The sequence below is a fragment of the Rhinatrema bivittatum genome, chromosome 8 (assembly GCF_901001135.1).
Source record: "Rhinatrema bivittatum chromosome 8, aRhiBiv1.1, whole genome shotgun sequence".
Lineage (NCBI taxonomy): Eukaryota > Metazoa > Chordata > Amphibia > Gymnophiona > Rhinatrematidae > Rhinatrema > Rhinatrema bivittatum.
In genome coordinates, this window is record NC_042622.1 from 144,747,943 (window position 1) to 144,774,058 (window position 26,116).

Genomic DNA, 26,116 nt, shown 5'->3' on the forward strand with positions numbered 1-26,116 from the left:
TTGATAGCCAGTTGATCTCACCCAGCATGGCACTTATATCTTCACCATGCAACTCTGCCATTATCAAGGGCACAGCTGTGCAACACCAGAGTACAGAGCTACCTTGCTGGTAGTGGCACAGATTTACCCCCTCCTCCCACCACAAGAATAGGACTGCTTCCCCCTCCCTATTTACCTTCTCAAGCAGCCCTCTCTCAGCTACAGCAACATTTGAGCCTCTTCCTTCCATCTTCAGAGTGGTGATGTGGGCTCTGCCAGTTGCCCCAGGCCTTGTCTCTTCAGTGGCTAGCAGGATGGACTTCACCAGCTGCCCTGGGCCTTCTCAGTCTCTTTGCTGACTGGAGGGATGGGCTCCACTAGCGAACTGGGCTTCCTCCGTCCATCTTTTACAGCTGGTAGGATAGGCTCCATCAGATGCCCTGTGCTGGGACGCCAAGCATTTTTAAAGCTTGCAGGTCAGCACTTCCTGGCTGCTGTTCTCACAATGCACAAGATTAGCAGCACTGGCTTGCAAGTTTTGTCAAAATGTGTGCAGCTGAACAGTAGCTGTGTGTACGAGTAATCTAACTCATGCACAGCTGTGCACATACATGCAGCTTAGAGGAAACATGACAGGAATATAAACTGATCTGAACCAAGGATACACTGAAAGAGCCAGGGACATAAAGTGACTGACAGCTGAGGATTCAAACTGAAACACAAGGAGATAACCTTTTTTTTTTTGTCCACCAGTTACCTCCTGTTCCTTTGGGCTTCCAGCTCAACTGGAACCAAGGCTGGCATCTGGCATCATGAGTCTTCATTCACAACAGCCTGCGGATATTTCTTCTATTTTAGATCTCCTCCCAATTCACTTAGCACAGTCACTGCAGTGACAGTCTTGGGCTGGGTGGCTCCTTTCAGAAACCTACATTCATTCCGCCTGAATATGGTTATTAGGTGTTGCTTTGTATTGGCTTGGACTGCCCCACCCCCCCAAGCCAAGTGACCGTGAATGCTTCCTATGCTGCATCCCCAGCTGACCCAGGAAGCAGAAGACTGGCACTGGGAATCAAACCCAGTTTTCTTACCACCTGACAATTCAGAAAATGCATACTGAAAATATATTTATTACCATGGGTGCTATATATGCAACATGCGACACCTGTCCAGGTACCATAAAGGACTCCAAGTAAGCAGAAAGCAAAATGAATATAAAGCAGATCTTTATGTGACTGATCAGTTATACAAAGAGACAAACATAGAGCTCTCATTTGTACAGAATAAATATCCTAAATATCAGAAAAAGCCAGTACCCTTGAAGATCTTCCACATATATAACAAGTCCATAAATGTGGCTCAGGTCCTCATATGTCACCCCAAGACAAGGGTAGTATGACATAACCAAACTGTTTTTCACATATCACTGTTCACTTCCTTCTACAGCTATTCCCAGTTCTGATCGTATCTTAAATTAACTTACTCCCTCTATTCTGCTCCTACCTGTCCCTCAGCATTTCCTGTATCTCTGGTTATTGCCCCTCTTTCCTCCTGCCCATCCCTCTCTCCCTCAGAAATTATTTTTCCTTCGATCTCCTTTCTTGTCCTATTAAATTCAATAGTAGAGAGATTTTTGTTTTTGCTTTCAAAATGCCCCTTTCTTTGATATTCATTGTCTATAAATGGCCTTTTTGGATTCTGCCTCGGTATGCATTGTTGCTCTGTGACTCCCAGCTCACTGTGTTTGTGTGTGTGTGTGTCTCTCTCTCTATCTATATATATATATATATATATAAATAATTTACTGGCTGAACTCAGTTTTAAAAGCTGAACTGTGATAAATCCAAGCAGTGAGACACCGAGCAGGTACACCCATAGATCTGTTTTGTATGGGCTGGTATTTATTGGTCTGAGAGTGCTAGTGCAACATTTACAGAAAAGTCACATTATATGAAGGTAGATTTCTGTCCTTGAATCCTTTGCCCTTCTCTGGTGGAGAGCGAAGTATAGAGGAGACTGCTCCGAGATGGCTGTACTCAGAACACATTCAGACCTGGCTAGGAAACCTGCAGCCCCTTCCTTCATGATTTAGCTTACTTTAATGGTGCTGCCAGGACTGACGTTTTGGTAGGACATAAAGTTAACATGGACTGGGACTAGAGGGGTGAAGGTGTGAAGATGAATTTTCTCACTTACACAAACACTCTCTTTGCCTTCTTCCAGCCAATGCCTCCACCTCCTTCTGGCCTAATACTGCTGCCTCATTCTGGACTATGGGTAGGGCACAGCCTACCCATGGCTACAGCCCTGAATCACAGTAGCTTAGCCTAAGCCTGTCCCCCTCTTCATCCAGGCAGGTCCAGCAGGTTTGCAGAAGCTCTGCTGAGTGTGCCGGAGTATGATGGGTTTGCAGATACTGTGTTCGGGCCCCAGAGATAAGGGAAGGCAATGAGATCGCTGCTATCCCCCACCTTGCTGCTGCCATCACTAGAGCTAACTCAGGGTTTCTTGTTAAAAAGGCTTCTCCCTCCATCCCTCTCCTAAAAGGAGGATCAAACCTTAGGAATCACAAGCAGAAGGAGGGGAGAAGTCACAGTCAGAATAAATCATGAGCTCTCCCTCCTTGGTATAGTCCTCAGCCCAAGCAGAGGCTCCTGGGTAAAAATCATCAGTCCACTTTACGGGCTCCGAGTTTCATGGGACCCCTGGCAGCCTTCCGCTCAGCCCGCCTGGCATACATCTCGCGCTGCCGGTCCTCACGCTTCTTCCGAGCAAGCTCAGCTTTACTTGGCCCTGCAAGCAATAGTGAGACTAGGTCACATACAAGGGGCAACCCCTCTCCACACATGTAGCTGCCGCAAGGCCAGAACAGGCCAAACAGAGCATTAAAGACTGAATCTAAAATCCAAAAACAAGTGAACAAAAGAGAGAGACGGGGGCCAGACAAACAAAGAGATAAGAGAACAGAGACAGACAGAAGAGAGGAAAGCAAAGTGTAATCTTTAAGAAGGGACTATTTTATGGCAACTATACTCAATAACATCAAAGCAGAAGCACACATTCATGCATGAAGATTAAATACTCCCAAACTCTGACCCGAATCCAGTGACTCCCAGTTCTCCTCAGACCCCCAGTCTCCAGTAGCCTCAATGCCGTAGGATGCCTCGACTTTCTACAGGAGAAAGAGAGAGAACTGACTCATTATTACCTCAATATCAATATTAAAAAGAGGTGTATCCATTTAATCCTCACCTGTATCTCAGTCCCATGACACATCCCCATATCATTCACTCCCCTCCTGTATCTCAGCCCTATAACACATCCATGTATCCATTTATGCTCTCCTGTATCTCAGTCCAGACACAAATATTCTAATATCCATTCAACTCTCCTGTATCTCAAACTGTAACACATCCCCATACACATTCATCCCCTCTATCTCATACTGTAACACCATCCCTAAAGCCATTCACCTCCCTCCTGTATCTCTGTCCAGTAACAAGTTCTCCATATACATTCACATCTCCCAATATCTCAAACTATAACATCCCCATATCCATTAAGTCTCTTGTGTCTCACACTAACACATCTCCATATCCATTCAACCCTCTAGTATCTCTATACAGGCCGATACAGTACAGTACGCTCTGGTGCAGTGTGAGATCCAGGGAGGTGAATGGATGTTGGGATGTATTACAGTTTGAGATACAAGAGGGGTGAATAGGTATGGAGTATTTCTTACTGAACTGAGCTGCAGAAAAGGGGGAAAGGATACAGGGATGTGTTAATGTGATATAGGGGGTAACGAGCTGATACAGTAAAAGTCATGGGAGAGTGGGCGAGCGCACAGGCCACTCTCCTGTGCGCATGATTCAGGGGGGAAGAATATGTTAATGAGGGCCCGCAGTAAAAAAAAAGGTGCTAGGGACACTAGCACGTCCGGTGGAGTGCACTGTTAGCCCCCGAAATTAATAGCGCCAAATGCATGTTGATGGCCCTATTAGTTATTCCCGCGCGATCCAGAAAGCAAAATGTGCAGCGAAGCCGCACATTTTACTTTCAAAAATTAACGCCTGCCCAAAGACTGGCATTAATTCCTGCTGACGCCCACGGGTCGGCAGATGGATGCTCAATTATGCCAGCGTATGTTTTCCAAACTATAACATCCCCATATCAGTGCTGATCAGGCTGCACAGAGTAGGTGGTGAATGGAAGCATTCTCCTCCTGCTCTGCTGGCTGAGCCCAACTGCAGCTTTCAGTCACAGTTAAACAGGGTCCTGCAGTTGAAAGCAGGGTAGCCGGCATTCAGCTCGGCTACCAGAGGATGAGGAAGTTGTCCAACGTGCTATCATTCACCTCCACCTCCTACATGATGCATGCTAGAGGATGGGGAGAGGCAAGAATCATGAAGTTGCTTCACAGTCACATGGTGGCTGAAAATGCCACCTCCTGATAGGATAGCAGAGCTCATCTCCTCTAAACAGGGCCTGGCTCCCTGGTCTCCCGAGATGATTCCACATAGACCAGGGAAGAGGCAGATTTTGCATCCCTTCCTATAGCATCCCCCTCCTCAACTGCACTTTAGAGTAGTGTAAGCATTTCTTGTCACCCCATTTCAAAAAAGATAAAGCAGAAATAGAAAAAGTGCACATAAGGGCAACAAAAATGACAAAGGGGATGAAGCAGCTCACTTGTGAAGAAAGGCTAAACAGGTTAGGGCTCTTCAGAATGGAAAAGAGATGACTGTGAGGGGACAGAGGTTGTGATTAATAGTGAGTTCTTACACAACAGGGGATACACTATTCCCTTTGAGGATAGATATGAGAAAGGTAGGCACAGGAGAGGGAACCTTGTATGCTAATCTACCCAATATGGCTGCACACCAAGAAGGAAGTTAGAAAAAAAAAAAAAGAATCCTGTATAAGGAGCAATATCTTGAAGGTGGTCAAATTCTAAGACTGAAAGCTGGGATGTATCTTTAGCAGTGTAGTCAGAATAACTGGGCCAGATGGTTTCTTTCTGCCTACAATACCAGGGTTTCCCAAACCTGTCCTAGTGACCCCTACAGCTGGTTGAATTTTCTGGATATCCACAATGAATATGCATGAAATAAATTTGCATAAGCTGGGTCTCCAATGCATACAAATTGGTCTCATGCATATTCATTGATAACCCAACTGGCTGCGAGGTCACCAGGACAGGTTTGGGAAGGCCTTATGTTATGTTTATAAAATCATGTGTAGTGCAGAAGAATTACTTTCAAATAGTAATATGACTAGGAATCATGTCATGAAACTAACTAGTAGCAGATTTAAAATAAAGTGGTTTTCAGTCAATGCACAATTAAGTTGCAGAATTTGGAGTCAGAGAATGTGTTCAAGGTTAGTAGTAGAGCTAGGTTTAAAAATTTGGTTTCTTACCTATTAATTTTCTTTCCTTGAATCCTACCACACCAGTCCAGATCACAAGGATTTTACCCTCCTGCCAGCAGATGAAGACAGATACCAACAACCGCTTTGCAAACATCACCCTATATAGGACAATGTGAAGCCTGCAGCATTTCAATAGCAAAGCAAAGAGCACTTTAAATTTTATCCCCCTACAGCGAGCAGGGGAGTTAAAGATGGGCCTCCAACCTAACATGGCCCTTAATAACTATGTGTTAAACAACATGAAAAAAACAAATGATATTCAAGACAGTGCTATACACTATAAAGCAGGATGTCAATTGAATTGGGAGAAAACCTGGTCTAATAGGATTCGAGGAAAGAAAATTAGCAAGTAAGAAATCAAATTTTCCTTCCTTATCGTCGCACTACACCAGTCCAGAATGCATGGGATGTCCCCAAATAACCCTTACTCTGGATCCTGCTCTCAGGATGCTTTTCCTAAATGAGGCAACCCTTTTAGCTTGCATGTCTAACCTGCAATGCTTGGAGAAAGCATGCAAGGAAGCCCACATTGCTGCCTTGCAGATTGTCGGTGAAACAAAATGCAGCTCTGCTCACAAAGTTGCCTGATCCCTTGTGGAGTGAGTCTTAAAATATACTTGGGCACCATTAAATCTCTAGAAATGTATGCCAAATGAATAGCTTCCTTAATTCATCTGGCTATAGTAACCTTTAAAATTGCATCTCCTCTCCTCTGATCTCTGAAGAGAATGAACAAATGATCAGATGTCCTAAAAGAACTGGTCATTTTCAAGTATTTGAGCAATATTCTTCTAACATCCAAAAGGTGAAGATGCTCAAACTTCCCCATAGTATCACTCCTCTTAAACGAAGGAAGTTCCACTGACTGACTTAAATGAAACGACAAGATCACCTTTGGCAAAAAAGATATAAGCATATGAATCAAAACTCCAGCCTTTGAAAACTTCAAGAATGAATCTCTACACAACAGTGCTTGTAACTCTGAGATATTTTGTGCCGAACAAATTATTACTAGGAAAGAAGATTTTAGCATTAAGTTTCTAATCAATGCTTTCCCATTGGGTCCAAACAGAGCACTGCACAAGGCCCGAAGCACCAAATTAAGATCCCAAGAAGAATGTCCTTACAAAGAGGAGGACTGAGATGTTTTGCACTACTTAAAAAAACATCCAGGTGTAAAGCTAAGGACATCCCCTGAACTTTCCCCCAGAAGCAGATAATAGCAGCCACCTGAGCCTTCAATTAATTCAAAGCTAAACCTTTCTGAAGGCCATTCAAAGAGACTGAAGCCATTAAGAAGGAAATATCTGCTTCCAAACACCATATCCTAAAAACCTTCCTGACACAGATATGAGCCAATGCCATGAATTTTTTCCTTTCATGAAAAATAGTGGTCACCATCTCTTCTGAATAGCCTTTATTCCTCAAGCCATCTTTCAATAGTCAAGCCTCAGCCTTCTTCAATAGTACAGCCAAGAAAAAAGGGAGCTATATTCTCCATGACAGTCCTTGCTATAACAGATCTGAACATGATTGAACCTCAGACGTTCTCCCACTTTGAGTCTCATGAGATCTACATAACAGGGATGCCTGAGTCAGTCTAGTGCCACCAAGAGCACCTGACCCTACTGAGTTTTTATTCTTTGAATGACCTGTCCTATCATTGGCCATGGTGTGAACACAAAGAAGGTCTCAATGAGGTCATCACTGAGAAAGTGTTTCTACTCCCACAGAAGCAGACTTCTATCTTCAAATGTAGAACAGTGTTACCTTGGAATTTCTGTATGTGGCCATGAGGTTTCAATTGGTTTGCCCTACTTGCACATTAACAAAGCAAGGCTGTATCTGCCAGTTCCCACTCCCAAGTCCAAGGTGTGACAACTAAAATTGTCTGCCTGAATATTCCCCACTCTGACGATATCAAAGGCTGAGAGCACTTGAAGATGTACCTCCATCCACTGGAACAAAAGATATGCTTCTGTGGCCACTGGAGACTTCTCGTGCCTTCTTGTTGTTGCATTACTGAAAACACTCTTACTGCTCTTACTTACACAATGGGACAGAACTCCTGCTGAGCTTTCCATATTGTTCGTCTTTAGCCGATTGACAGAGCATGATGCTTTTGCGAGTTGGACTGGAATCCGTTGTCACGACAACCCAGTCTGGGGCCTCCAAGGGCATACCCCCTGGGCAGATTCTGGATGGAAAGCCACCATACCAGGCTGGCTTTGGCCTTTCATGTCAATGCCAGCCACATCTCGAAGTCCTGTGATTGCACTTTCCAACAGCGACCTCTGTAACGGCCGCATGCAGTCCCTGGCCCAAGGTACTAGATACAAAGTTGCCGCCATGGAACCAGCACCTAAAAAGAATCCCACACTTTGGGAGACCTCAGCTGCAACAGGTTCTGAATCTGCATGGTGAGTTTGGCAATCCTCTCCCTTGTATGCATAATGAAGTGTACTCCCAAGGTCCTGAGTCGGCACTACCTACCTCTTGCCAAAATGTACTACTCAACTTAGATAGAAGTTGAACCACACACCTCCCTTCAGACTTCGTATGGATCAGCCAATTGTCTAGGTATGGATGAACTAGCACTCCTTCCTTGGCTGCCACTGCTATTGCCGGCACCACAACAATCACCTTGGAAAATGTCCTTGGAACAGTAACCAAGACAAAGAGTGTTTCCCCTGGAACTGCTGTTAGGGCTCCCTGTTAGGAAATGTGGCACTCAGCCACTCTCATGTGGCCACAAGCCACTGGATCCAGCAGCCTGGTACACAGGTGTTTACTAAATTGGATCTCTAGAATGCATACAATTTAATTAGAGTTCATGAGGATGACAAATATTTATGAAGTTGGACCTCTGAGAACCATACAATTTGATCCGAATCCAGGAAGACAATGAGTGGAAGACCGCCTTTAACACATGCAATGGACATTATGAGTATCTAGTAATGTCCTTCAGGTTATGCAATGCTCCTGCAGTCTTCTAATTTATGGTAAATAAGATATTTAGGAACTTCCTCTACTCCCAAGTGGTGGTCTACCTAGATGACATCCTGATCTTTTCAAAATCATTGAGCACTGACACCATGTGAACAGTTCCTGCAAAGGCTACGCGAGCATCATCTCTACACTAAGTTAGAAAAGTGTATCTTCGAGTAAGAAAAATGTCCCTTTTTGGGAACATCATGTCATGTCAAGACTTTCAGATGGATCCTGAGAAATTAAATGCCATCTCAGAATGGCCTAGACCGGTAGGCCTCAAGGTGATTCAACACTTTCTGGGTTTCACAAACTACTACTGCAATTTATAACTGGGTATTCCACCTTGGCGGCTCCACTCACAGTCTTTACTACAATGGGTGAAGACATCAGGAATTGGATCTCAGATGCCATTTGAGCCTTTGAACAGCTAAAGAAGGAGTTCACTTTTGATACCTACTTACATCACCCAGATCCATCTCAACTTTTCATTCTGGAGGTAGATGCCTCTACCCTCGGGTAGGTGCTGTCCTCCTACAACATAACACTAAGGGTACTCTCATGACTTACTCCTATTTTTCTAAGAAATTCTCTCCAGCAAAGAATTATATGATCAGTGATCATGAGCTGATAGCAGTTAGACTAGCCTTGCAAGAATTGCAACATCTTTTGGAAGGGGCCAAGCACCAAATAACCATTTATACAGATCACAAGAACCTTGAGCATTTGGCACAGGCTCAACGTCTGAACCTCAGGCAAGCCTGCTGGTTGTTATTCTTCAATCAGTTTGACTTTGAGTTGCGGTACCAACCAGCTGAAAGAACCAGCGAGCGGATGCACTCTCATGGTCATTCGATACAGAGCTCCCTGGAACCTCCACAACACATTATTGACCCAGCCAAAATTGAGGTTGCCATCATCTTCACAATTCCTCCCAACAAGATGCTGGTATCCCGTCGCCTGTGTCAGAAAATTATTGAGTGGGCACACAACTCCCGGCTATTGGGTCATCCTGGCATTACACAGACACTGGAACTAATTGTGCGACACTATTGGTGGCCACAGATGAAGACTGACGTTCAATGTTATGTAGGGTCCTGACCTATAGGCACCATGCATAAAAGTGTCAGAGCATGAATGTGGGGGTTTGTTACAGCCACTGCCAGCCCCCACAAAACCCTGGACCCATATGGCCACAGACTTTGTTTGTGACCTTTCCCGCTCTAGTGGTAATACCACCATATGGGTGGTTGTGGACAGATTATCTAAGATGGCGCACTTCATTCCCCTTCCTGGACTCCCATCTGCACCTGAATTAGCAAAACTCTTTGTTCAACACATCTTCCGCTTGTATTGGCTACCATGTCACATCCTCTCAGGTAGAGGAGTTCAGTTCATTGCCCAATACTGGAAAGGCCTGCGCTGAAAATTCAGAATCACTTTAGATTTCACCTCCACATACCACCCTCAAAGCAATGGACAAACTGGGCAGGTGAATCAATGCCTTAAGGCCTTCTGTGGGCTTACGTGAATTTACGTCAAGATAACTGGGCCTCTCCCCTTCCATGGGCCAAGTTTGCCCATAACAACCATGTCAATACTTCCACAGGATCTTCACCTTTTAACCAAGGCCCCAAGAAGAGGCCCAGGCAAGAGCAGGGTCACCCAGTGCAATCTGATGGGAAGAGGGCTGCCCGGAACTCAAATACATTCTGCATTGACTAATAAAGCCCCTGCATTCTTTGGGATCTCCAAGATACTTGGCAGGCAGCGGAAGGTATGCCATGGGTCCAGAGACATGGACAGGACAGCTGGAAGAGCAGCCACCTGGGCAGGAGCCGGCGCTGAAAGTTGGGCCTGCATGGCCAGTTACCTGATTAAGCATCTCCTGCTGCTGCTGAATTTGCTGGGCCAATCCAAGTGTTGCGTCCATCAGTCCTAGACGGCTTCGCCCCATTTGCCTCACCTTGTTCATGGCTCCTCCCACTTACCTTGGGAAAATGGCTTCCACCGAGTCTACAAGCCGCCCTCTCCGGCGTCCCCGGAATGGCTATGGTGCTGCCTCCCGCCATGCTCCTTCCAAGGCTCTACTAGGGTGTGCGCGCGCGCTACCCACGTCTTTATTCCAGCATTGGTGCGAACCTCGGGGGTGTTCCCCTCAAGTGACGTCACGCCATCCGGGTATATAGCCTGTACTTTGTTGCTAGCTCGTTGAGTTAACAAAGGATTGGTTTCGGCCGATCTTAGTTACCCTGCCGCTTCCGTGCTGCCGCTGAAAGCTCTCTCTCTGCCCTTCAGGGTATTGACTAACCTGGGTATCTGCTCCTCGGGGGCCCTTTGCTTTATTTCAGGTGCCTTACAGGGATCAGGTTCTCGCTCCTCGAGGGCCTGCTCTCCCTGCCTTGGAGCCAGTACCATCTACTTCAGCCTGGTGGAATCACCTACCTACAGCTACCATCCAGTGAGGAATCTAACTCTCAGTCTGTCTCATCTACAGCATTGCCTTGCTGGGAAACCAACATCGGAAGTCCCCTATACCAATGGGGTAAGAAGGGTTCCCTCTGTCGATGGTCCCGAGACTGCTACATCCAGACTACCTCACTACTGCATCATTAGTATCCTTTGAAGATACCTCTCTCCGAACCATGCGCTGCTGAGCGACTGTCGGCTTTCCCCTTTGTTCTTGTTTAAAAGCTTCTCTATCTCCTTTTTAAAGGTTAGTGTCAGCAGTCTGGTTCCACCCTGGTTAAGGTGGAGCCCATCCCTTCGGAAGAGACTCCCCCTTCCCCAAAAGGTTCCCCAGTTCCTAACAAAACTGAATCCCTCTTCCTTGCACCATCGTCTCATCCACACATTGAGACTCCGGAGCTCTGCCTGCCTCTGGGGACCTGCGCGTGGAACAGGGAGCATTTCAGAGAATGCTACCCTGGAGGTTCTGGATTTAAGCTTTCTATCTAAGAGCCTAAATTTGGCTTCCAGAACCTCCCTCCCACATTTTCCTATGTCGTTGGTGCCCACATGTACCACGACAGCCGGCTCCTCCCCAGCACTCTCTAAAATCCTATCTAGGTGACGCATGAGGTCCGCCACCTTCGCACCAGGTAGGCATGTTACCAGGCGATCCTCACGCCCACCAGCCACCCAGCTATCTACATTCCTAATAATCGAATCACCAACTATGACGGCCGACCTAACCCTTCCATCCTGGGCAGTAGGCCTTGGGGAGATATCCTCAGTGCGAAAGGACAATGCATCACCTGGAGAGCAGGTCCTCACTGCAGGATCCTTTTCTGCTGCACCCGGTTGATGCTCTCCCATCATGAGACCTTCTTCCTCCAAGGCAGCACCAGGGCTGCCAGTCTGAAGTTGGGACTTGGCTACTATGTCCCTGAAGGTCTCATCTATATACCTCTCTGTCTGCCTCAGCTCCTCCAGGTCTGCCACTCTAGCCTCCAGAGATCGGACTTGTCCTCTGAGAGCCAGGAGCTCTTTGCATCGCATGCACACATACAACTTCTCACCGGTGGGTAAAAAATCATACATGTGACACTCAATGCAAAAGACTGGGAAGCCCCCCTCTTGCTGCTGGACTGCTGCCTTCATCTCAATTTTGATCAGTTCCTAGTTAAGTTTTAGGATGCTATGAGAGTAGGAATGTGTCTAACGTCCTTTAAATGTATTAGTGAATTAACTATATGTCTGGTAGTGGCCTACCGGGGTCTGATCGAATTCTCAATAAAGTTTTTGTTGATGGGTTTTTTTTTTGTGAAAGTGGCACCTGCCTTTAAATTAAGGGATGAGCTAGGGGTGGGGTGGGTGAGGGGTGGGAGGGTTGGGAAATACAAACAGTCTAACTTCAGTTAGTCAGCCAGAGTGACTTACTGCTCTCTTGATTAACAAATGTTGATACCTATTCAACCCAATCACACTACCTCAACACCTTTCCAAGGTGAGTAACTGAACTGAACCTTTCAACCTTTTTACTTAGATATACACTGCTCCTAGCTTATTTCTAGCTTCTGGCTACTTTTTGGGGGGTTTTTTGTTGTTTTTTTTTAAATACAAACTCTCAGTTCTTTAAAAGTCTGCAGAACACTCAGTTCTGCAGACTTTTAAAAATTAACACACTACTGGAATCTGTAATAGCTTATGGGGCGGATGCTTTATATGACCTCCTCCGGGTGCTGGCCAGGTCAATGGTTTCAGCGGTCTCTGCTAGGCGCCTCCTCTGGCTCCGGAATTGGTCGGCGGATTCTTTCTCCAAGACTCAGCTGGGGTCTTGCCCTTCAAGGGGAAGTTGCTTTTCGAAGAAGATCTGGAGCAGATCATTAAATCCCTCAGAGAGAATAAGGTGCATAAGTTGCCTGAGGATCGGCCACGGAGCTCCAGGATGTTCAGATCCACCAGAAGCCGTTTCAGAGGGCAGCGACGCTTTCGTCAGTCCAGACCAGTCTCCCAGAGGCCGCCCTCATCTCGCTCCCAATCATGGTCTCATTCCTTTCAGGGTCGAAGGCCAGCTTGGGATAACCTCTCCCAGGCAAGCCCTTCCAAATCTTCCCAATGAAGGTGTGCTGGCCCACTCTTCGACCCCCAGGATAGGGGGACGTCTCTCCCTCTTCTTCGAGGAGTGGGTCAAGATTACCTTGGATCTCTGGGTCCTGGATATTCTAAAGCATGGCTATGCTTTAGAATTTTCTCGTCCCCATAGGGACAGGTTCCTCTTCTCTCCATGCAGCCCAGTGAAGAAGCAGCTCATAGTGTGTCAGACGCTCGACCTTTTCCCAGCTCTGGGAGCCATCCTTCCGGTACCTCCGGCGGAACAAGGGTTAGGCCATTATTCCGTTTACTTCGTAGTCCCCAAGAAGGAAGAAGGCTCCTTTTGTCCAATTCTCGATCTCAAGATGTTCAACAGAGCCCTCAAGATTCCTCGCTTCCGGATGGAAACGTTGCGATCCATCATTGCGGCGGTTCACCAAGGGGAGTTTCTAGCATCCTTGGACCCTATGGAGGCTTATCTGCACATTCCTATCTTCAAGGAGCACCAGCATTTTCTGCGCTTCAAGATTCTCGGCCAACATTTTCAGTTTCAAGCCCTACCTTTCGGCCTAGCGACTGCTCCCCACACTTTCACCAAAGTAATGGTGGTAGTGGAGGCAGCCCTGCGAAGGAAGGGAATTCTTGTACACCCCTATCTGGATGACTGGCTCATCTGAGCGAAGTCCAGGGACAAGTGTCAGCAGGCTGTCGACAGAGTCCTACGACTTCTCCATTTTCTAGGATGGATCGTCAATTTCGCCAAAAGCAGCCTCACTCCCTCTCAGTCTCTGGACTTCTTGGGAGCACACTTCGATACCAGTGTGGGCAAGGTCTTTCTTCGCCTGGACCAGGCCCGGTCCCTCATCTCCCAGGTACAACGCTTCAGTTGCCTTCCGCTCCCCACGGCATGGGACTATCTTCAGGTGCTGGGATCTATGGCTTCAACTATCGATTTAGTTCCTTGGGCTTTTGTGCATATGCGACCATTGCAGAGAGCTTTACTCTCCCGCTGGAAGCCAGTGTCCCAGGAGTTTCAAGTCCTCCTGCCGCTGTCAGATTTGACCAAGGACAGCCTGATCTGGTGGCTCAGTCTGGAGCACTTGCTGCAGGGAGTGAACTTGGAGGTCCCGTAGTGGGTGATCATCACCACGGATGCCAGCCTCTCCGGCTGGGGGGCTGTATGTCAAATGCAATCGACTCAGGGCCAGTGGATGTCAGTAGAGGCGACATGGCCGATAAATCGGTTGGAGACCACAGCAGTTCGTCTCACGTTGAAGCGTTCCTCCCTCTAGTTCATCATCAAGTCATAAGGATACTCTCCGACAACACGACCACAGTAGCGTACATCAATCGGCAAGGAGGAACAAGAAGCCGTCATGTGTCTCGGGAAGCGGACAAGTTGATGGCATGGGCGGAGCTTCACCTCTCTCGCCTAGCGGCGTCCCATATAGCGGAAGTGGACAATGTCCAAGCAGATTTCTTAAGCTGTCAACACTCAGGATCCCAGGGAGTGGGAACTCTCTGAGGACGCAGTGACACTTCTCTTCCGCCGGTGGGGAACACCTCACATGGACCTGATGGCCACTCAAAGGAATGCGAAGGCACCGGACTTCTTCAGTCGCAGAAGGGAGCACGGCGCAGAAGGGGTGGATGCAATGGTCCTCCAATGGCCGCGACACCTCCTGCTATACGTGTTCCCGCCCTGGCCCCTGGTGGGAAAGGTAATTTGGAGAATAGAACTCCACCAAGAACCTGTGATCCTAGTGGCGCCCGAATGGCCACGAAGACCGTGGTTTGCAGACTTGATCAATCACAAGGTGGATGGCCCTCTTCGTCTGGGACATCTGCCGAACCTTCTGCATCAGGGTCCTGTATTTTTCGACAAGGCAGATAGCTTCTGTCTTGGGGCCTGGCTTTTGAGAGGCACAGGTTGAGAAGACGAGGTTACCAGGAGGATGTTATTTCGACCCTCCTCAAGGCCAGGAAAACTTCCACATCTCTCTCCTATGTCCGGGTCTGGAAGGTGTTCGAGGCCTAGTGTGTGTTCGTATGCATATCTCCACATCGTGCTTCAGTAGCCCAAATCCTATCCTTCCTACAGCGAGGCCTGGAGAACGGTTTGGCTTACAATTCCCTGCAGGTTCAGGTGGCATCCCTTGGCTCCCTCATTCGACATCTGGACGGGGCTCTGCTTTCCTCTCATCCTGACATAGTACGATTTTTGAAAGGTGTTAAGCATGTGAAGCCTCCAGTACACGCCCTATGCCCCTCTTGGAGCCTAAATTTGATACTTCGGATCCTCAGCAGTCCGCCCTTTGAGCCGCTAAAGCATGCTGCTCTTAAAGGATCTTACGCTCAAGACAGCCTTTCTGGTGTCCATTTCTTCTGCCCGCAGGACCTCGGAACTCCAGGCTCTCTCGTGCAGGGAGCCCTACCTCTGTTTTACTGATTCGGGAGTATCCTTGACTTTGGTTCCATCGTTTCTCCCAAAGGTAGTATCGTCTTTTCATGTGAATCAATCGGTGGAACTTCCATCCTTCTTGAATGATGCATTCAGAGAACTCCGCCAACTTGATGTCAAGCGCGTCCTTATTCACTATCTGGAGGTGACTAATGATTTCCGCTTATCCGACCATCTCTTTGTCCTTTGGAGCAGTCCCAAGAAGGGCAACAAGGCCTCTAAAACCACCATCGCGCGTTGGCTGAAGGAGGTGATCTCCTCAGCGTACGTGGGAGCAGGTCGACAATCTCCAGCGGGGATTAAGGCTCACTCACTCCACACCCCGGCCACTTCCTGGGCCAAGAGCCAGGCGGTCTCTCCTCAAGAGATCTGCCGTGCGGCTACATGGAAATCGCTGCACACCTTTGCGCGGTACTATCGTCTAAATCTCCAATCACTGGGTTTTGGCTCCTTTAGCACTCACATCATTCGAACAGGGCTAACCGGGGCCCACCCTATGTAGGAAAGCTTTGGTACATCCCACTGTCTGGACTGATCCGGGTACGTACAGGGAAAAGAAAATTATTCCTTATCTGCTAATTTTCGTTCCTGTAGTACCACGGATCAGTCCAGACACCCTAAGAATTCATGGGGTTGGGATTGTCTTTCAGCTGACTGTTTGGGGTCACTAGTGTGGCTGTTTTCTAAGGGTTCTCTTTGCAAGTTTATTGTTATCAAGGTTTATACTCGTTCACTATTAATCGTTTTCTAGGTTTGCTTGAGTTATCCAATGCTCTCCTTTATGCTTTGATATTCTTAATACTGAAGGGACGCAGAAGGTGCACCTGCTTATAAGGGGATGCCCTTCAAGTTTTTCTCTGACTCCATCTGCTGGAAGGGGAACATAACCCACTGTCTGGTCTGATCCATGGTACTACAGGAACAAAAATTAGCAGGTAAGGAATAATTTTCTTATACTTCCCTGACTGGAACACTGTGGGCACTCCAGCCCTCAGATTCCTTCTTGACCAGGGAAGTCGAAACGTGGAAGGAGGATTGGGTAGGAGAGGGAACTCCTCTGGCTTTCAAACCATCACCCCACAGATAAGGATCAAGTCAGAAGAGAGCCACTGGCGACCCCTGCTTATCCATGCTCAACTAGGGTACCACTGAAGCAAGTCCCCCAGCAGCCGCAAGTCTTCAAACGTCCAAGCTACAAGTTTTACACCTCCACCATCTGCTGGAGACAAGAGAATACGGAAGTGCTGCAGGTTTCATATTGTCCTATATAAGGTAATGCCAGCAAAACAGTTGTGCTCTGTCTCCAACTGCTAGCAGGGAGATAAAACCCATGCATTCTGAAGTGGTAAGGTGAGACAATAAGAAAAAAAGGTTTTCAAAAATTTCTGGTTGACCATGGATCTGACCCAGTAAGACATTTATCATGTATCTCAGCACTGTAATATGCCCCTGAATCCATTCACTACCTCCTGTCTCAGTCCTGCAATGTAGCTGATGACAGTTATACTACTCGGGGCCTGATTCTCTTGCCTGGGCTCTGGTCCCAAGCATCTCTTCCTACCGTTAACTGGCTGGAGGACACTGGCCGTGCAGTCAGTGCTGAGAAGAAGTCCTCTTCTTTGCTTTTGCCGCCTGTAGTGTCCCAGTTGTATTCGCTGGCTGGAACGGTCCCTTCAGGGATGGTGGGGGCTTTTTTGTGTGTCGTTTGCCTGGGGGCCTGCTCCACTTGCCAGCCACTGCCCCAGTCATCATCCACTGCTGACTTCCTACTTTCTACCTTCTCCATCCAGTTAAAGTCATTCCACTTGGAGCTCTGTGTCCCAGAAGTGGTTGTGGTGCCTGACTGGAGAAACAGAGCAGATAGCATGCAGTGTTAGCATACAGAAGCATTAATCGTGGTAGAATAAGGTAGTAGAGTCCTGTGGTCTTTACATGGGCACTTATGTAGCTGAATTTAAAGGAGACCTGCTCAGGCTGGGATTCTGTGTGCTGAGTAAAGGAGACCTGCCTTCTGCTCAGGCTGGGATTCTGTGTGCTGACTAAAGGAGACCTGCCTTCTGCTCAGGCTCGGATCCTGTGTGTAAATATCGCCAGCAAAAAAAAGATTTTAAACACCAGTTGTGCTACTTGTATACACTGGATATCTCCCATCTGCCTTACTTTTATTGCCAATGGTTCTATAACCAATGCAAATAATAAGGGGGAAAATGGACACCTTTGTCTGGTATCCCTACCCAGATCAAATGCAGGACAGCTTTTCCCATTTATCTTAATTCAGGCCTTCAGGGAAGAGTATAAAACATGTAGCCAGACCAAAAAATGTGACCCCCAAGCCCATCTTCCTCAAAACCTGGAATATGAAAGCCCAATGTACTCTGTAAAAGACCTTCTCGGCATCAACCGATAGTAGAACCAATGGGACTTTATTCTCTCATGCCTCCCCCAGGTATAAAACAAGACTGGTCCACATTTTCCAAAGAGAGCTTTCCCAGCTTAATCCAAATTGAGTAAGGATATGAGTCTAAAGAAACTATGAAGTGTAGAATCTTTACTCAGTTTTGGTAAAAAATTAATGCCTGCAAGATTCATTAATCTTGGAAGTACTGGGTCTCTCAATAGTGAATTAAAAAGCTTCAAGAGAGCAAAATTGCTTACTTTGTAATAGGTGTTATCCCAGGACAGCAGGATGTAGTCCTCATATATGGGTGACGTCATTGATGGAGCCCTGTTGCGGAAAACTTTCTGTCAAAGTTTCTAGAAACTTTTGACTGGCACTCTGAGCCCACTGAGCATGCCCAGCATGCCATGATATTCTCAGCCACAGGGGTCTCCCTTCAGTCTCGTATGTAGCAATAAGCTTTAGCAAAAAATAAAATAATAAAATGTATCGGACCCAACTCCGCGGGGTGGTGGGTGGGTTTCGTGAGGACTACATCCTGCTGTTCTCGGATAACACCTATTACAAGGTAAGCAATTTTGCTTTATCCCAGGACAAGCAGGATGCTAGTCCTCACATATGGGTGATTAGCAAGCTAGAGGCTGAGTCATTTTGTAGTGAAGCAACACTGAAGTATTGTTGGTGAAAACGAGGCAGCCGAAGATCACAGCAGGTTGGATGTAGAAGAAGTTGGGGTTATACTGGAAACAAGTTCTTTAAGACAGATTGTCCATAGATTGAATCTTGTCGTCCTTCTTTGTCCAAACAGTAATGAGCTGCAAAGGTGTGAAGAGAACTCCATGTTGCTGCTTTACATATGTCAAGAATTGGCACTGAACGATAGTGTGCTACTGAGGTTGACATTGCTCTTACTTACTCGCCCTTGGAGAGGAAGGCCTGCTTTTTCATAGCAGAACTGTATGCAATCTGCTAGCCAGTTGGAAAGAGTGTGTTTGCCCACTGCTTTACCCGGTTTGTTTGGATCAAAAGATACAAAGAGTTGAGTGGATTTCCTGTGGACTGCAGTGCGGTCTAAGTAATATGCTAGCGCACATTTACAGTCCAAGGTATGTAAGGCCCGTTCCCCTTGGTGAGAATGAGGCCTTGGAAAGAATGTAGGCAAAACTATGGATTGGTTCAAGTGGAATTCCGTAACTACCTTGGGGAGGAATTTTGGATTTGTCCGGAGAACCACTATGTCATGTAGGACTTTTGTATAGGGTGAATACGTGACAAGTGCTTGTAACTCACTAACCCTTCTAGCTGATGTAATGGCTATCAGGAAGATAGTCTTCCATGTGAGAAATTTAGGATTACAGGACAGGAGAACGCATGAGCCTTGTTAAGGCCAGATTAAGGTCCCATTCTGTGACTGGTGGCCGAATTGGTGGTTTAAGGTGAGTTAATCCTCTCATAAACCTACTAACAAGAGGTTGTATGGATATTAGTGCATCTCCCATCTTGTTATGGTAAGCTGAGATTGCACTTAAATGTACTCTTACAGATGAGGTCTGGAGACCAGAGTCTGAAAGATGGCATAAATAGTCTAGTAGAGAAGGTGTGGGGCAGGAGAAAGGGTCTATGTCCTTTTGTGTGCACCACAAGGCAAACCTTTTCCATTTCGAAGAATAGTTTTTTCGTGTTGAAGGTTTGGATAATAGTAGAACTAGGGGGCAACTCCATCAAGTTAGCATGTAGCACATTTAAAACTAACTGAAGAAAATTCTTTTTCACTCAACGCACAATTAAACTCTGGAATTTGTTGCCAGGGGATGTGTTTAGTGCAGATAGTGTAGCTGGGTTTAAAAAAGATTTGGATACGTTTTTGGAGAAGTCCATTACCTGCTATTAATAAAGTTGACTTAGAAAATAGCCACTGTTATTACTAGAATCAGTAGCATGGGATATACTTAGTTTTTGCGTATTTGCCAGGTACTTGTAGCCTGGATCAGCCACTGTTGGAAACAGGATGCTGAGCTTGATGGACCTTTGCTCCGACCCAATATGGCAATTTCTTATGTTCTTGGGTGCTCCTTTTGTTTCCTGAAATGGGTCTCCTGAACAATACAAATTGAGGCACAGCCTTCACTTAACAGCAGCTGTCTTTTCCTTGGGTAATTTTGACCCTTCACATTTAACAAAATAATTTTGATATCAGCCACTGAACGACTCCACCAAATAAACAGCTCTAAAAGTCCAGCTAAATCCTATCCAAAATATTTGTTTCCCATCCTTAAATCCTACTCTCCTCTCTCATCCCCCCCCCCCCCCATTAATCAATGATCCCCCTAAACAGCCAGTGTGCATTACCACCAGCACACTTGCTATGGAGGCATGACACTTCCATAAGCGGCCTTCCCAATAAAGCCCAATATCACACCATAATGGTCAATACTCTAATCATATGAACAACAGAACTATATAAAATTCTAAAACACACTTGCAGAAAGAAGAAAAAGATACTCTGAAAATCATAAAAACATCAGAAGGTATATGAGTAAGGTACTTTCCAAAGCTTAAGCACCCACGAGAAGATCAAGTACTGCAAATCTCCTTGATCAAGTAAGAGAGTCACGAGGGGAACATCATTGTAGGAAAATTGGTTCTTACCTGCTAATTTTCATTCCTGTAGTACCGCGGATCAGTCCAGGACAGCTGGGTTTTGCCTCCCCACCAGCAGATGGAGACAGAAAAAGACTTCGCGGTCTCTGTCCTATACCCCTGAGGTGCCACCTAGTGTCTGCCAGTATTATACTGTACCCAAGCAGAAATTATATAAAAACCAGAACTGCCAACTAGAAAAACTACCTCCCCCCGAAGAGCAGAGGATATGTAAACACCGAAAAACCTCATGAATGAACAAAACATGCCCAAAACCTCTCTCTAAAAAGGGGGGCAGTCAGTAAAACTTGCAAAAATGTTGACCAGCCACCAGCCGAGCGGACTCTCCATTTTCTCCCTGGGCGGGCATCTGGATTGATCCATGGTACTACAGGAATGAAAATTAGCAGGTAAGAACCAATTTTCCTTTCCCTGTACGTACCCGGATCAATCCAGGACAGCTGGGATGTACCAAAGCTTTCTTAACCAGGGTCGGACTGAGAGAGTCCCGCTCGGAGCACACTGGCCCCAAAAGAACCAGACTCTGGAGCCCTGACATCAAGCCGATAATGTCTGGCAAAGGTATGCGGAGACTGCCAGGTAGCCGCCCTACAAATTTCCTGTGGCGACACCTGCTGACACTCCGCCCAAGAAGTCGCTTGAGACCGAGTGGAATGAGCCTTAAGACCAGATGGCATCGGGTGACCCTGAACCAGGTAAGCCGAAGCTATCGCCTCCTTCAACCAACGTGCAATCGTGGACTTAGAAGCCTTCTGCCCCTTTCTGGGCCCACTTCACAGCATGAAAAGGTGGTCCGAGAGCCGAAAACTGTTCGTCACCTCCAAGTAATGCAACAGAACTCTCTTCATATCCAACTTCTGCAAATCTCTAGACTCTGGAGAAGAAGAGTCTACCCCCGCGAAGGAAGGGAGATCCACGGACTGGTTCAAATGAAAGGAAGATACAATCTTCGGGAGAAAGGAAGGAACAGTTCTCAAGGAGACCCCTGCCTCTGAAATCCTCAAGAAAGGCTCCCTGCAGGATAAGGCCTGTAGCTCGGATACCCGTCTCGCGGAAGAAACAGCCACCAGAAAAAACGCCTTCAAAGTCAGATCCTTCAAGGTCGCACGTCGCAAGAGCTCGAAAGGGGTAGTACAAAGTGCTCTCAGCACCAAGTTCAACCTCCCCGATGGGTAAGGACTCCGGACAGAGGACAAAGATGCTTAGCGCCTCACAAGAAACGAACCACGTCCAGGTGAGAGGCCAGCGCAATCCCCTGCACCTTTCCACGAAAACTGCCCAGGGCCGCTACCTGCACCCGCAGCGAATTGAATGCCAAGCCCTTGGCTAGGCCTGCCTGTAAGAAATCCAGGACTTCCGGAATAGATGCCCTGGATGGCTATACTTGGTGGTCGATACACCAGGACTCAAAATCTCTCCCCAAACTCTAACATATGCCATCGAAGTAGAGGTTTTACGGGAACGTAAGAGCGTGGCCACCACCGCATCCGAGTAACCCTTACTCCTCAACCGACACCTTTCATAAGCCATGCCACTAGACAAAAGCGATAGGCCTCTGTGAAATAGACGGGGCCCTGCCGTAATAGCGTTGGAGATGGACAAAACCTCAGTGGACTGTCCACTGCCAAATTCAGGAGGTCCGCAAACCACAGGCGCCTCGGCCACTCTGGTGCCACGAGAATCACTCTGCCGGCATGCACCTCGATGTGGCGTAGGACCTTTTCCACCAATGGCCATGGTGGGAACACATACAACAGAACGTCTTTGGGCCAGGGGAGGACCAGCTGAAGAACCAAGGAGCCTTGGTATTCCCATATGTCGCCATCAGATCCATGGCCAGTCTGGACCACCGGTTGCACAGAAGTCGAAAGACGTCGTCGGAAAGTTCCCACTCTCTGGGATCCAGTTGGTGGTGACAGAGAAAATCCACTTGGACATTATCTACGCACTCAATGTGAGAAGCCGCTATTCAGTAAAGATGCTGCTCCGCCCAGAGGAACAAAAGCTGGGCCTCTGCCGCCACTGGACGGCTCCTGGTGCCGCCCTGACGATTGATGTAGGCTACTGTCGTCACATTGTCGGACAGCACCCTCACCGATCTGCCCTCCACCAGCAGGAGGAGGGCTTGGAGCGCTAATCGATCCGCCCTGGTTTCCAAGCGATTGATCGACCAGGAGGCTTCCTGCCTGGTCGGTCCACTGTCCCTGGGCTGCTGTATCCCGACAAACCGCTCCCCACCCGGAGAGGCTGGCATCCGTGGTCACTACGGTCTATCAGGGGGTCTTCAAATCCACCCCCTGCCGCAAGTTGTGTGGAGAAAGCCACCACTGAAGACTGGAATTCGCCCCGCCCGACAGCGGCAAGATAAGGTGAAAGTGCTGCGAGAGGGGATTCCAACGGACAGCAAAGCTGACTGAAGAAGACGCGTATGTGCAAACGCCCACGGCATGAGGTCTATGGTCGAGGCCATGGCGCCCAGGACCTGCAAATAATCCCAGACTCTGGGTCGAGCAAGAGACTGCAAACCTATCATTTGTGATGTGAGTTTCAAAATCCTCTCTTTGGTCAGAAATACCTTTCCTAAGGCTGTATCGAAGCGAGCCCCCAGGAACTCTAAGGTCTGAGAAGGAACCAGATGTCTCTTCTCGGGGTTGACCACCCATCCTACGGAGTCCAACATCCCGAGTACACGCATCACAGCGGCTTTGCAGAGGCTTTCCGACTTTGCTCGAATGAGCCAATCGTCCAGGTAGGGATGTACCAGTATTCCCTCCCGTCTCAAGGCAGCCGCGACCACCACCATCACCTTGGTGAATACCCTGGGCGCCATTGCAAGACCGAATGGAAGGGTGCAGAACTGAAAATGGCGCCCCAGGATCGCAAACCGCAGGTATTTCTGATGGTCTGGACGTATTGGGATGTGCAAGTACGCTTCCGTCAGGTCCAGCGACGCCAAGAACTCCTCCTTGTGCACCGACGCTATGACAGAGTGAAGCGTTTCCATCCAAAAACGGGGTACCCTCAGGGCGCGATTCACCCGCTTCAAATCAAGGATGGGACGAAAGGCTCCGTCGTTTTCTGGTACCACAAAGTAGATGGAGTAGCGCCCATGCCTTAGCTGCTCTGCGGGCACTGGAACTATGGCCCCCAGATCTTGCAGGCGCTGCAGGGTGACTTGTACCGCCCGGCGCTTTAGGCGGTATGCGCAAGGGGACACTATGTAATGCTCCTTGATCAGCCGAGCGAAATCTAAGGTGTAGCCATTCTCTATTATGCTGAGGACCCATTGGTCGGAGATCAGTTGGGCCCACGCCTCCTGAAAATGAGTTAATCTTCCCCCGATTCTGGGAACGGCAGGGTGGGCCAGTCTCACTTCATTGCGCAGTCTTGGAGCCCCCATGGGACTGGGGAGCACCGTCTCTGGCTGGGCGTGGCCCCAAAAGGACTGGTTCCAAGAAGCCTGACGACCCGGTGGACCGGGAATTCCGGAAACGACGATTCCCCTGGAATCTAGTCCACTGAGGAAAGGAACCTTTGGACCGAGGTCTATCTTCCGGCAACCTGTGGACCTTATTCTCTCCCAGAGACTTGATCATGTCCTCCAGCTGTTGCCCAAAAAGGAGCTTCCCCTTGAATGGCAAAGAACTCAGCTGCGCTTTAGAAGACGCATCTGCCGACCAGTGCCTGAGCCAGAGGAGCCTGCGGGCGGACACCACTGAAACCATCGTCCGACCAGATGTCCTCAGGAGATCATAAAGGGCATCTGCGCTGTACGTCACTGCCACTTCCAGCCAGCTAGCTCATAACACTGCCGCACCGGAAAGGTCTGACTCTGCCTGCCAATCCTGAATCCAGCGGAGACAAGCCCTCTGTGCAAAACTGCTGCACATCGCCGCCCGGACTCCGAGGGCCGACACCTCGAAGATCTTCTTCAGCTGCACTTCCAGCTTACGATTCTGCAAGTCCTTCAACGCAGTGCACCCCGTGATCGGAATGGTGGTCCGTTTCGTGACTGCAGCGACCGCGGCATCCACCTTGAGAAGTCTGAGGAGTTCCAAAGCGTCCTCCGGGAGCGGATACAATTTGTCCATCGCCCATCCGACTTTCAAGCCAATATCTGGATTGTCCCACTCTTTGAATAAGAGATCCGTGACCGACAAATGAAAAGGAAAGGAACGAGCCGGACCTCGGAGACCCACCATGATGGGATCCATAGCCCCAAACCTGGAATCCTCAGGCGGGACTTCAGTAGTGAGCTCCCCCAGAATGACTGGTATCAGCGGTCCCAGCTCATCTCTTCAAAACAGCTGCACCACTTTGGGATCATCGCCCTCCACCGCCGGATTTTCCTCCTGCCCATCCCCCAGAGTCGATGGAGGTGCAGGATGGTCATCCGACGAGTTTGTCTGAGATGACTCAGTCTGCTGGGACCGAGACTGGAGAGGGCACTTCGTTTTGGGGGCATCTCCGCCCACAGACAACCTGGAGCGTTTTTGCGAAGAAGACTCTCGGGGCAACTTGGAACGTGACCTCTTCTCCGACTTGCGGGCCTTGAAGAATTTGTGCAGCATCTTGACAAATTCTGAGGAGAACGAAGAAGAAGAATCCTCGGACTCTAGGTCTTGGTCCTCTTCCAAGAAATCCCCCTCCTGGGCATCCGGGACTGCGCCCCCTCCAGGGGCAGCCGGCTTCGGGGAGAGCGGAGGAGGAGAGGACCCCTCTCCCAGCACCTCCAGCGCTGCTCTTTCCTGGTCCCTGAAAGTTTTCAATAGGGCCTCCGATCCTGCACTCAGCCAGAAAGGATCTGAGTTCTGCCCCCCACGATCAGGCCTACTCGGCTCCCGACGCGGCCTGGAGCTGTCCTTAGCAGCCTTGTGCTGAAAATCCTGTGATGGGCCTTCCCTGCCAGAGAGACAGGGCTGTGCAGTCCCCAGCGCGGGAAATCCGCACGTGCACTGCCACAGGCAGAGCAGGCCACACCATGTGGCATATCCCCGGGCTCGATTTTAGGCTCTCCGAAAAAAGAACCGCGGAAATCGGTCAAATTTCCCGGTCGAACAACGGGCCAAAAAAGCGGTGAAAATGCACCAAAATGCGGCGAAAACGGAGTGAACACCCAGCCAGAGGGTCCTCACACACCAAGGCAAGTTTTTTTTTTTTTTAATTACCTTGACGAAGCCAGGCTGGCTGAGGGTGAGAGAGCCTAGACCCCCGGCATCACCCTTTGCCACGGCAGTTTTTAGGGTCCCCAACCCTCTGCTCAACAGTCTCGAATACCAGGGGGGGATGGGCCCACCAGGACCTGGAAACCCCCTGGGAGGCTAGACGCTGCTTCTGCTGCTTCTCTTTTTTAACTTTTTTTTTTTTTTTTAATGGGCTTAAAATTTAAAGGCACCCTGACAAATTTCCCCTAACAAAAAAACACCAGTGCTAAGTCACTAAAAGCAGACAAAATACCCCTAAACTTGGCACCTCTAAGAGACACTAGGCTTTGCACCTCCAGCATCTGCTGGAGACAGAAAAATACTGGCAGACACTAAGTGGCACTTCAGGTGTATAGGACAGAGTCCGCGAAGTCTTTTTCTGTCTCCAGCAGATGGTGGGGAGGCAAAACCCAGCTGTTCTGGACTGATCCGGGTACGTACAGGGAAAGGAAAATT

General features: G+C 48.2%; 1 protein-coding gene across 5 annotated transcripts in view; it reads right to left on the reverse strand.

Moving 5' to 3' along the window:
- Positions 1–1,188: 1,188 nt before the first annotated feature.
- The window catches only part of SCYL1 (SCY1 like pseudokinase 1), an 88,307-nt gene continuing 63,379 nt past the window's right edge, over positions 1,189–26,116 (reverse strand). For 4 of the 5 annotated variants that reach the window (XM_029611616.1, XM_029611614.1, XM_029611618.1 and 1 more), the window contains 3 exons: positions 16,959–17,240; positions 3,076–3,151; positions 1,189–2,772 (listed from right to left, as the gene is read on the reverse strand). In XM_029611616.1, the coding sequence (XP_029467476.1) occupies positions 2,648–2,772; positions 3,076–3,151; positions 16,959–17,240 (483 nt within the window). In that variant the 3' untranslated portion in view covers positions 1,189–2,647. The remainder of the gene's footprint in view (positions 2,773–3,075; positions 3,152–16,958; positions 17,241–26,116) is intronic. The other variant, XM_029611617.1, reaches the window with a different exon arrangement.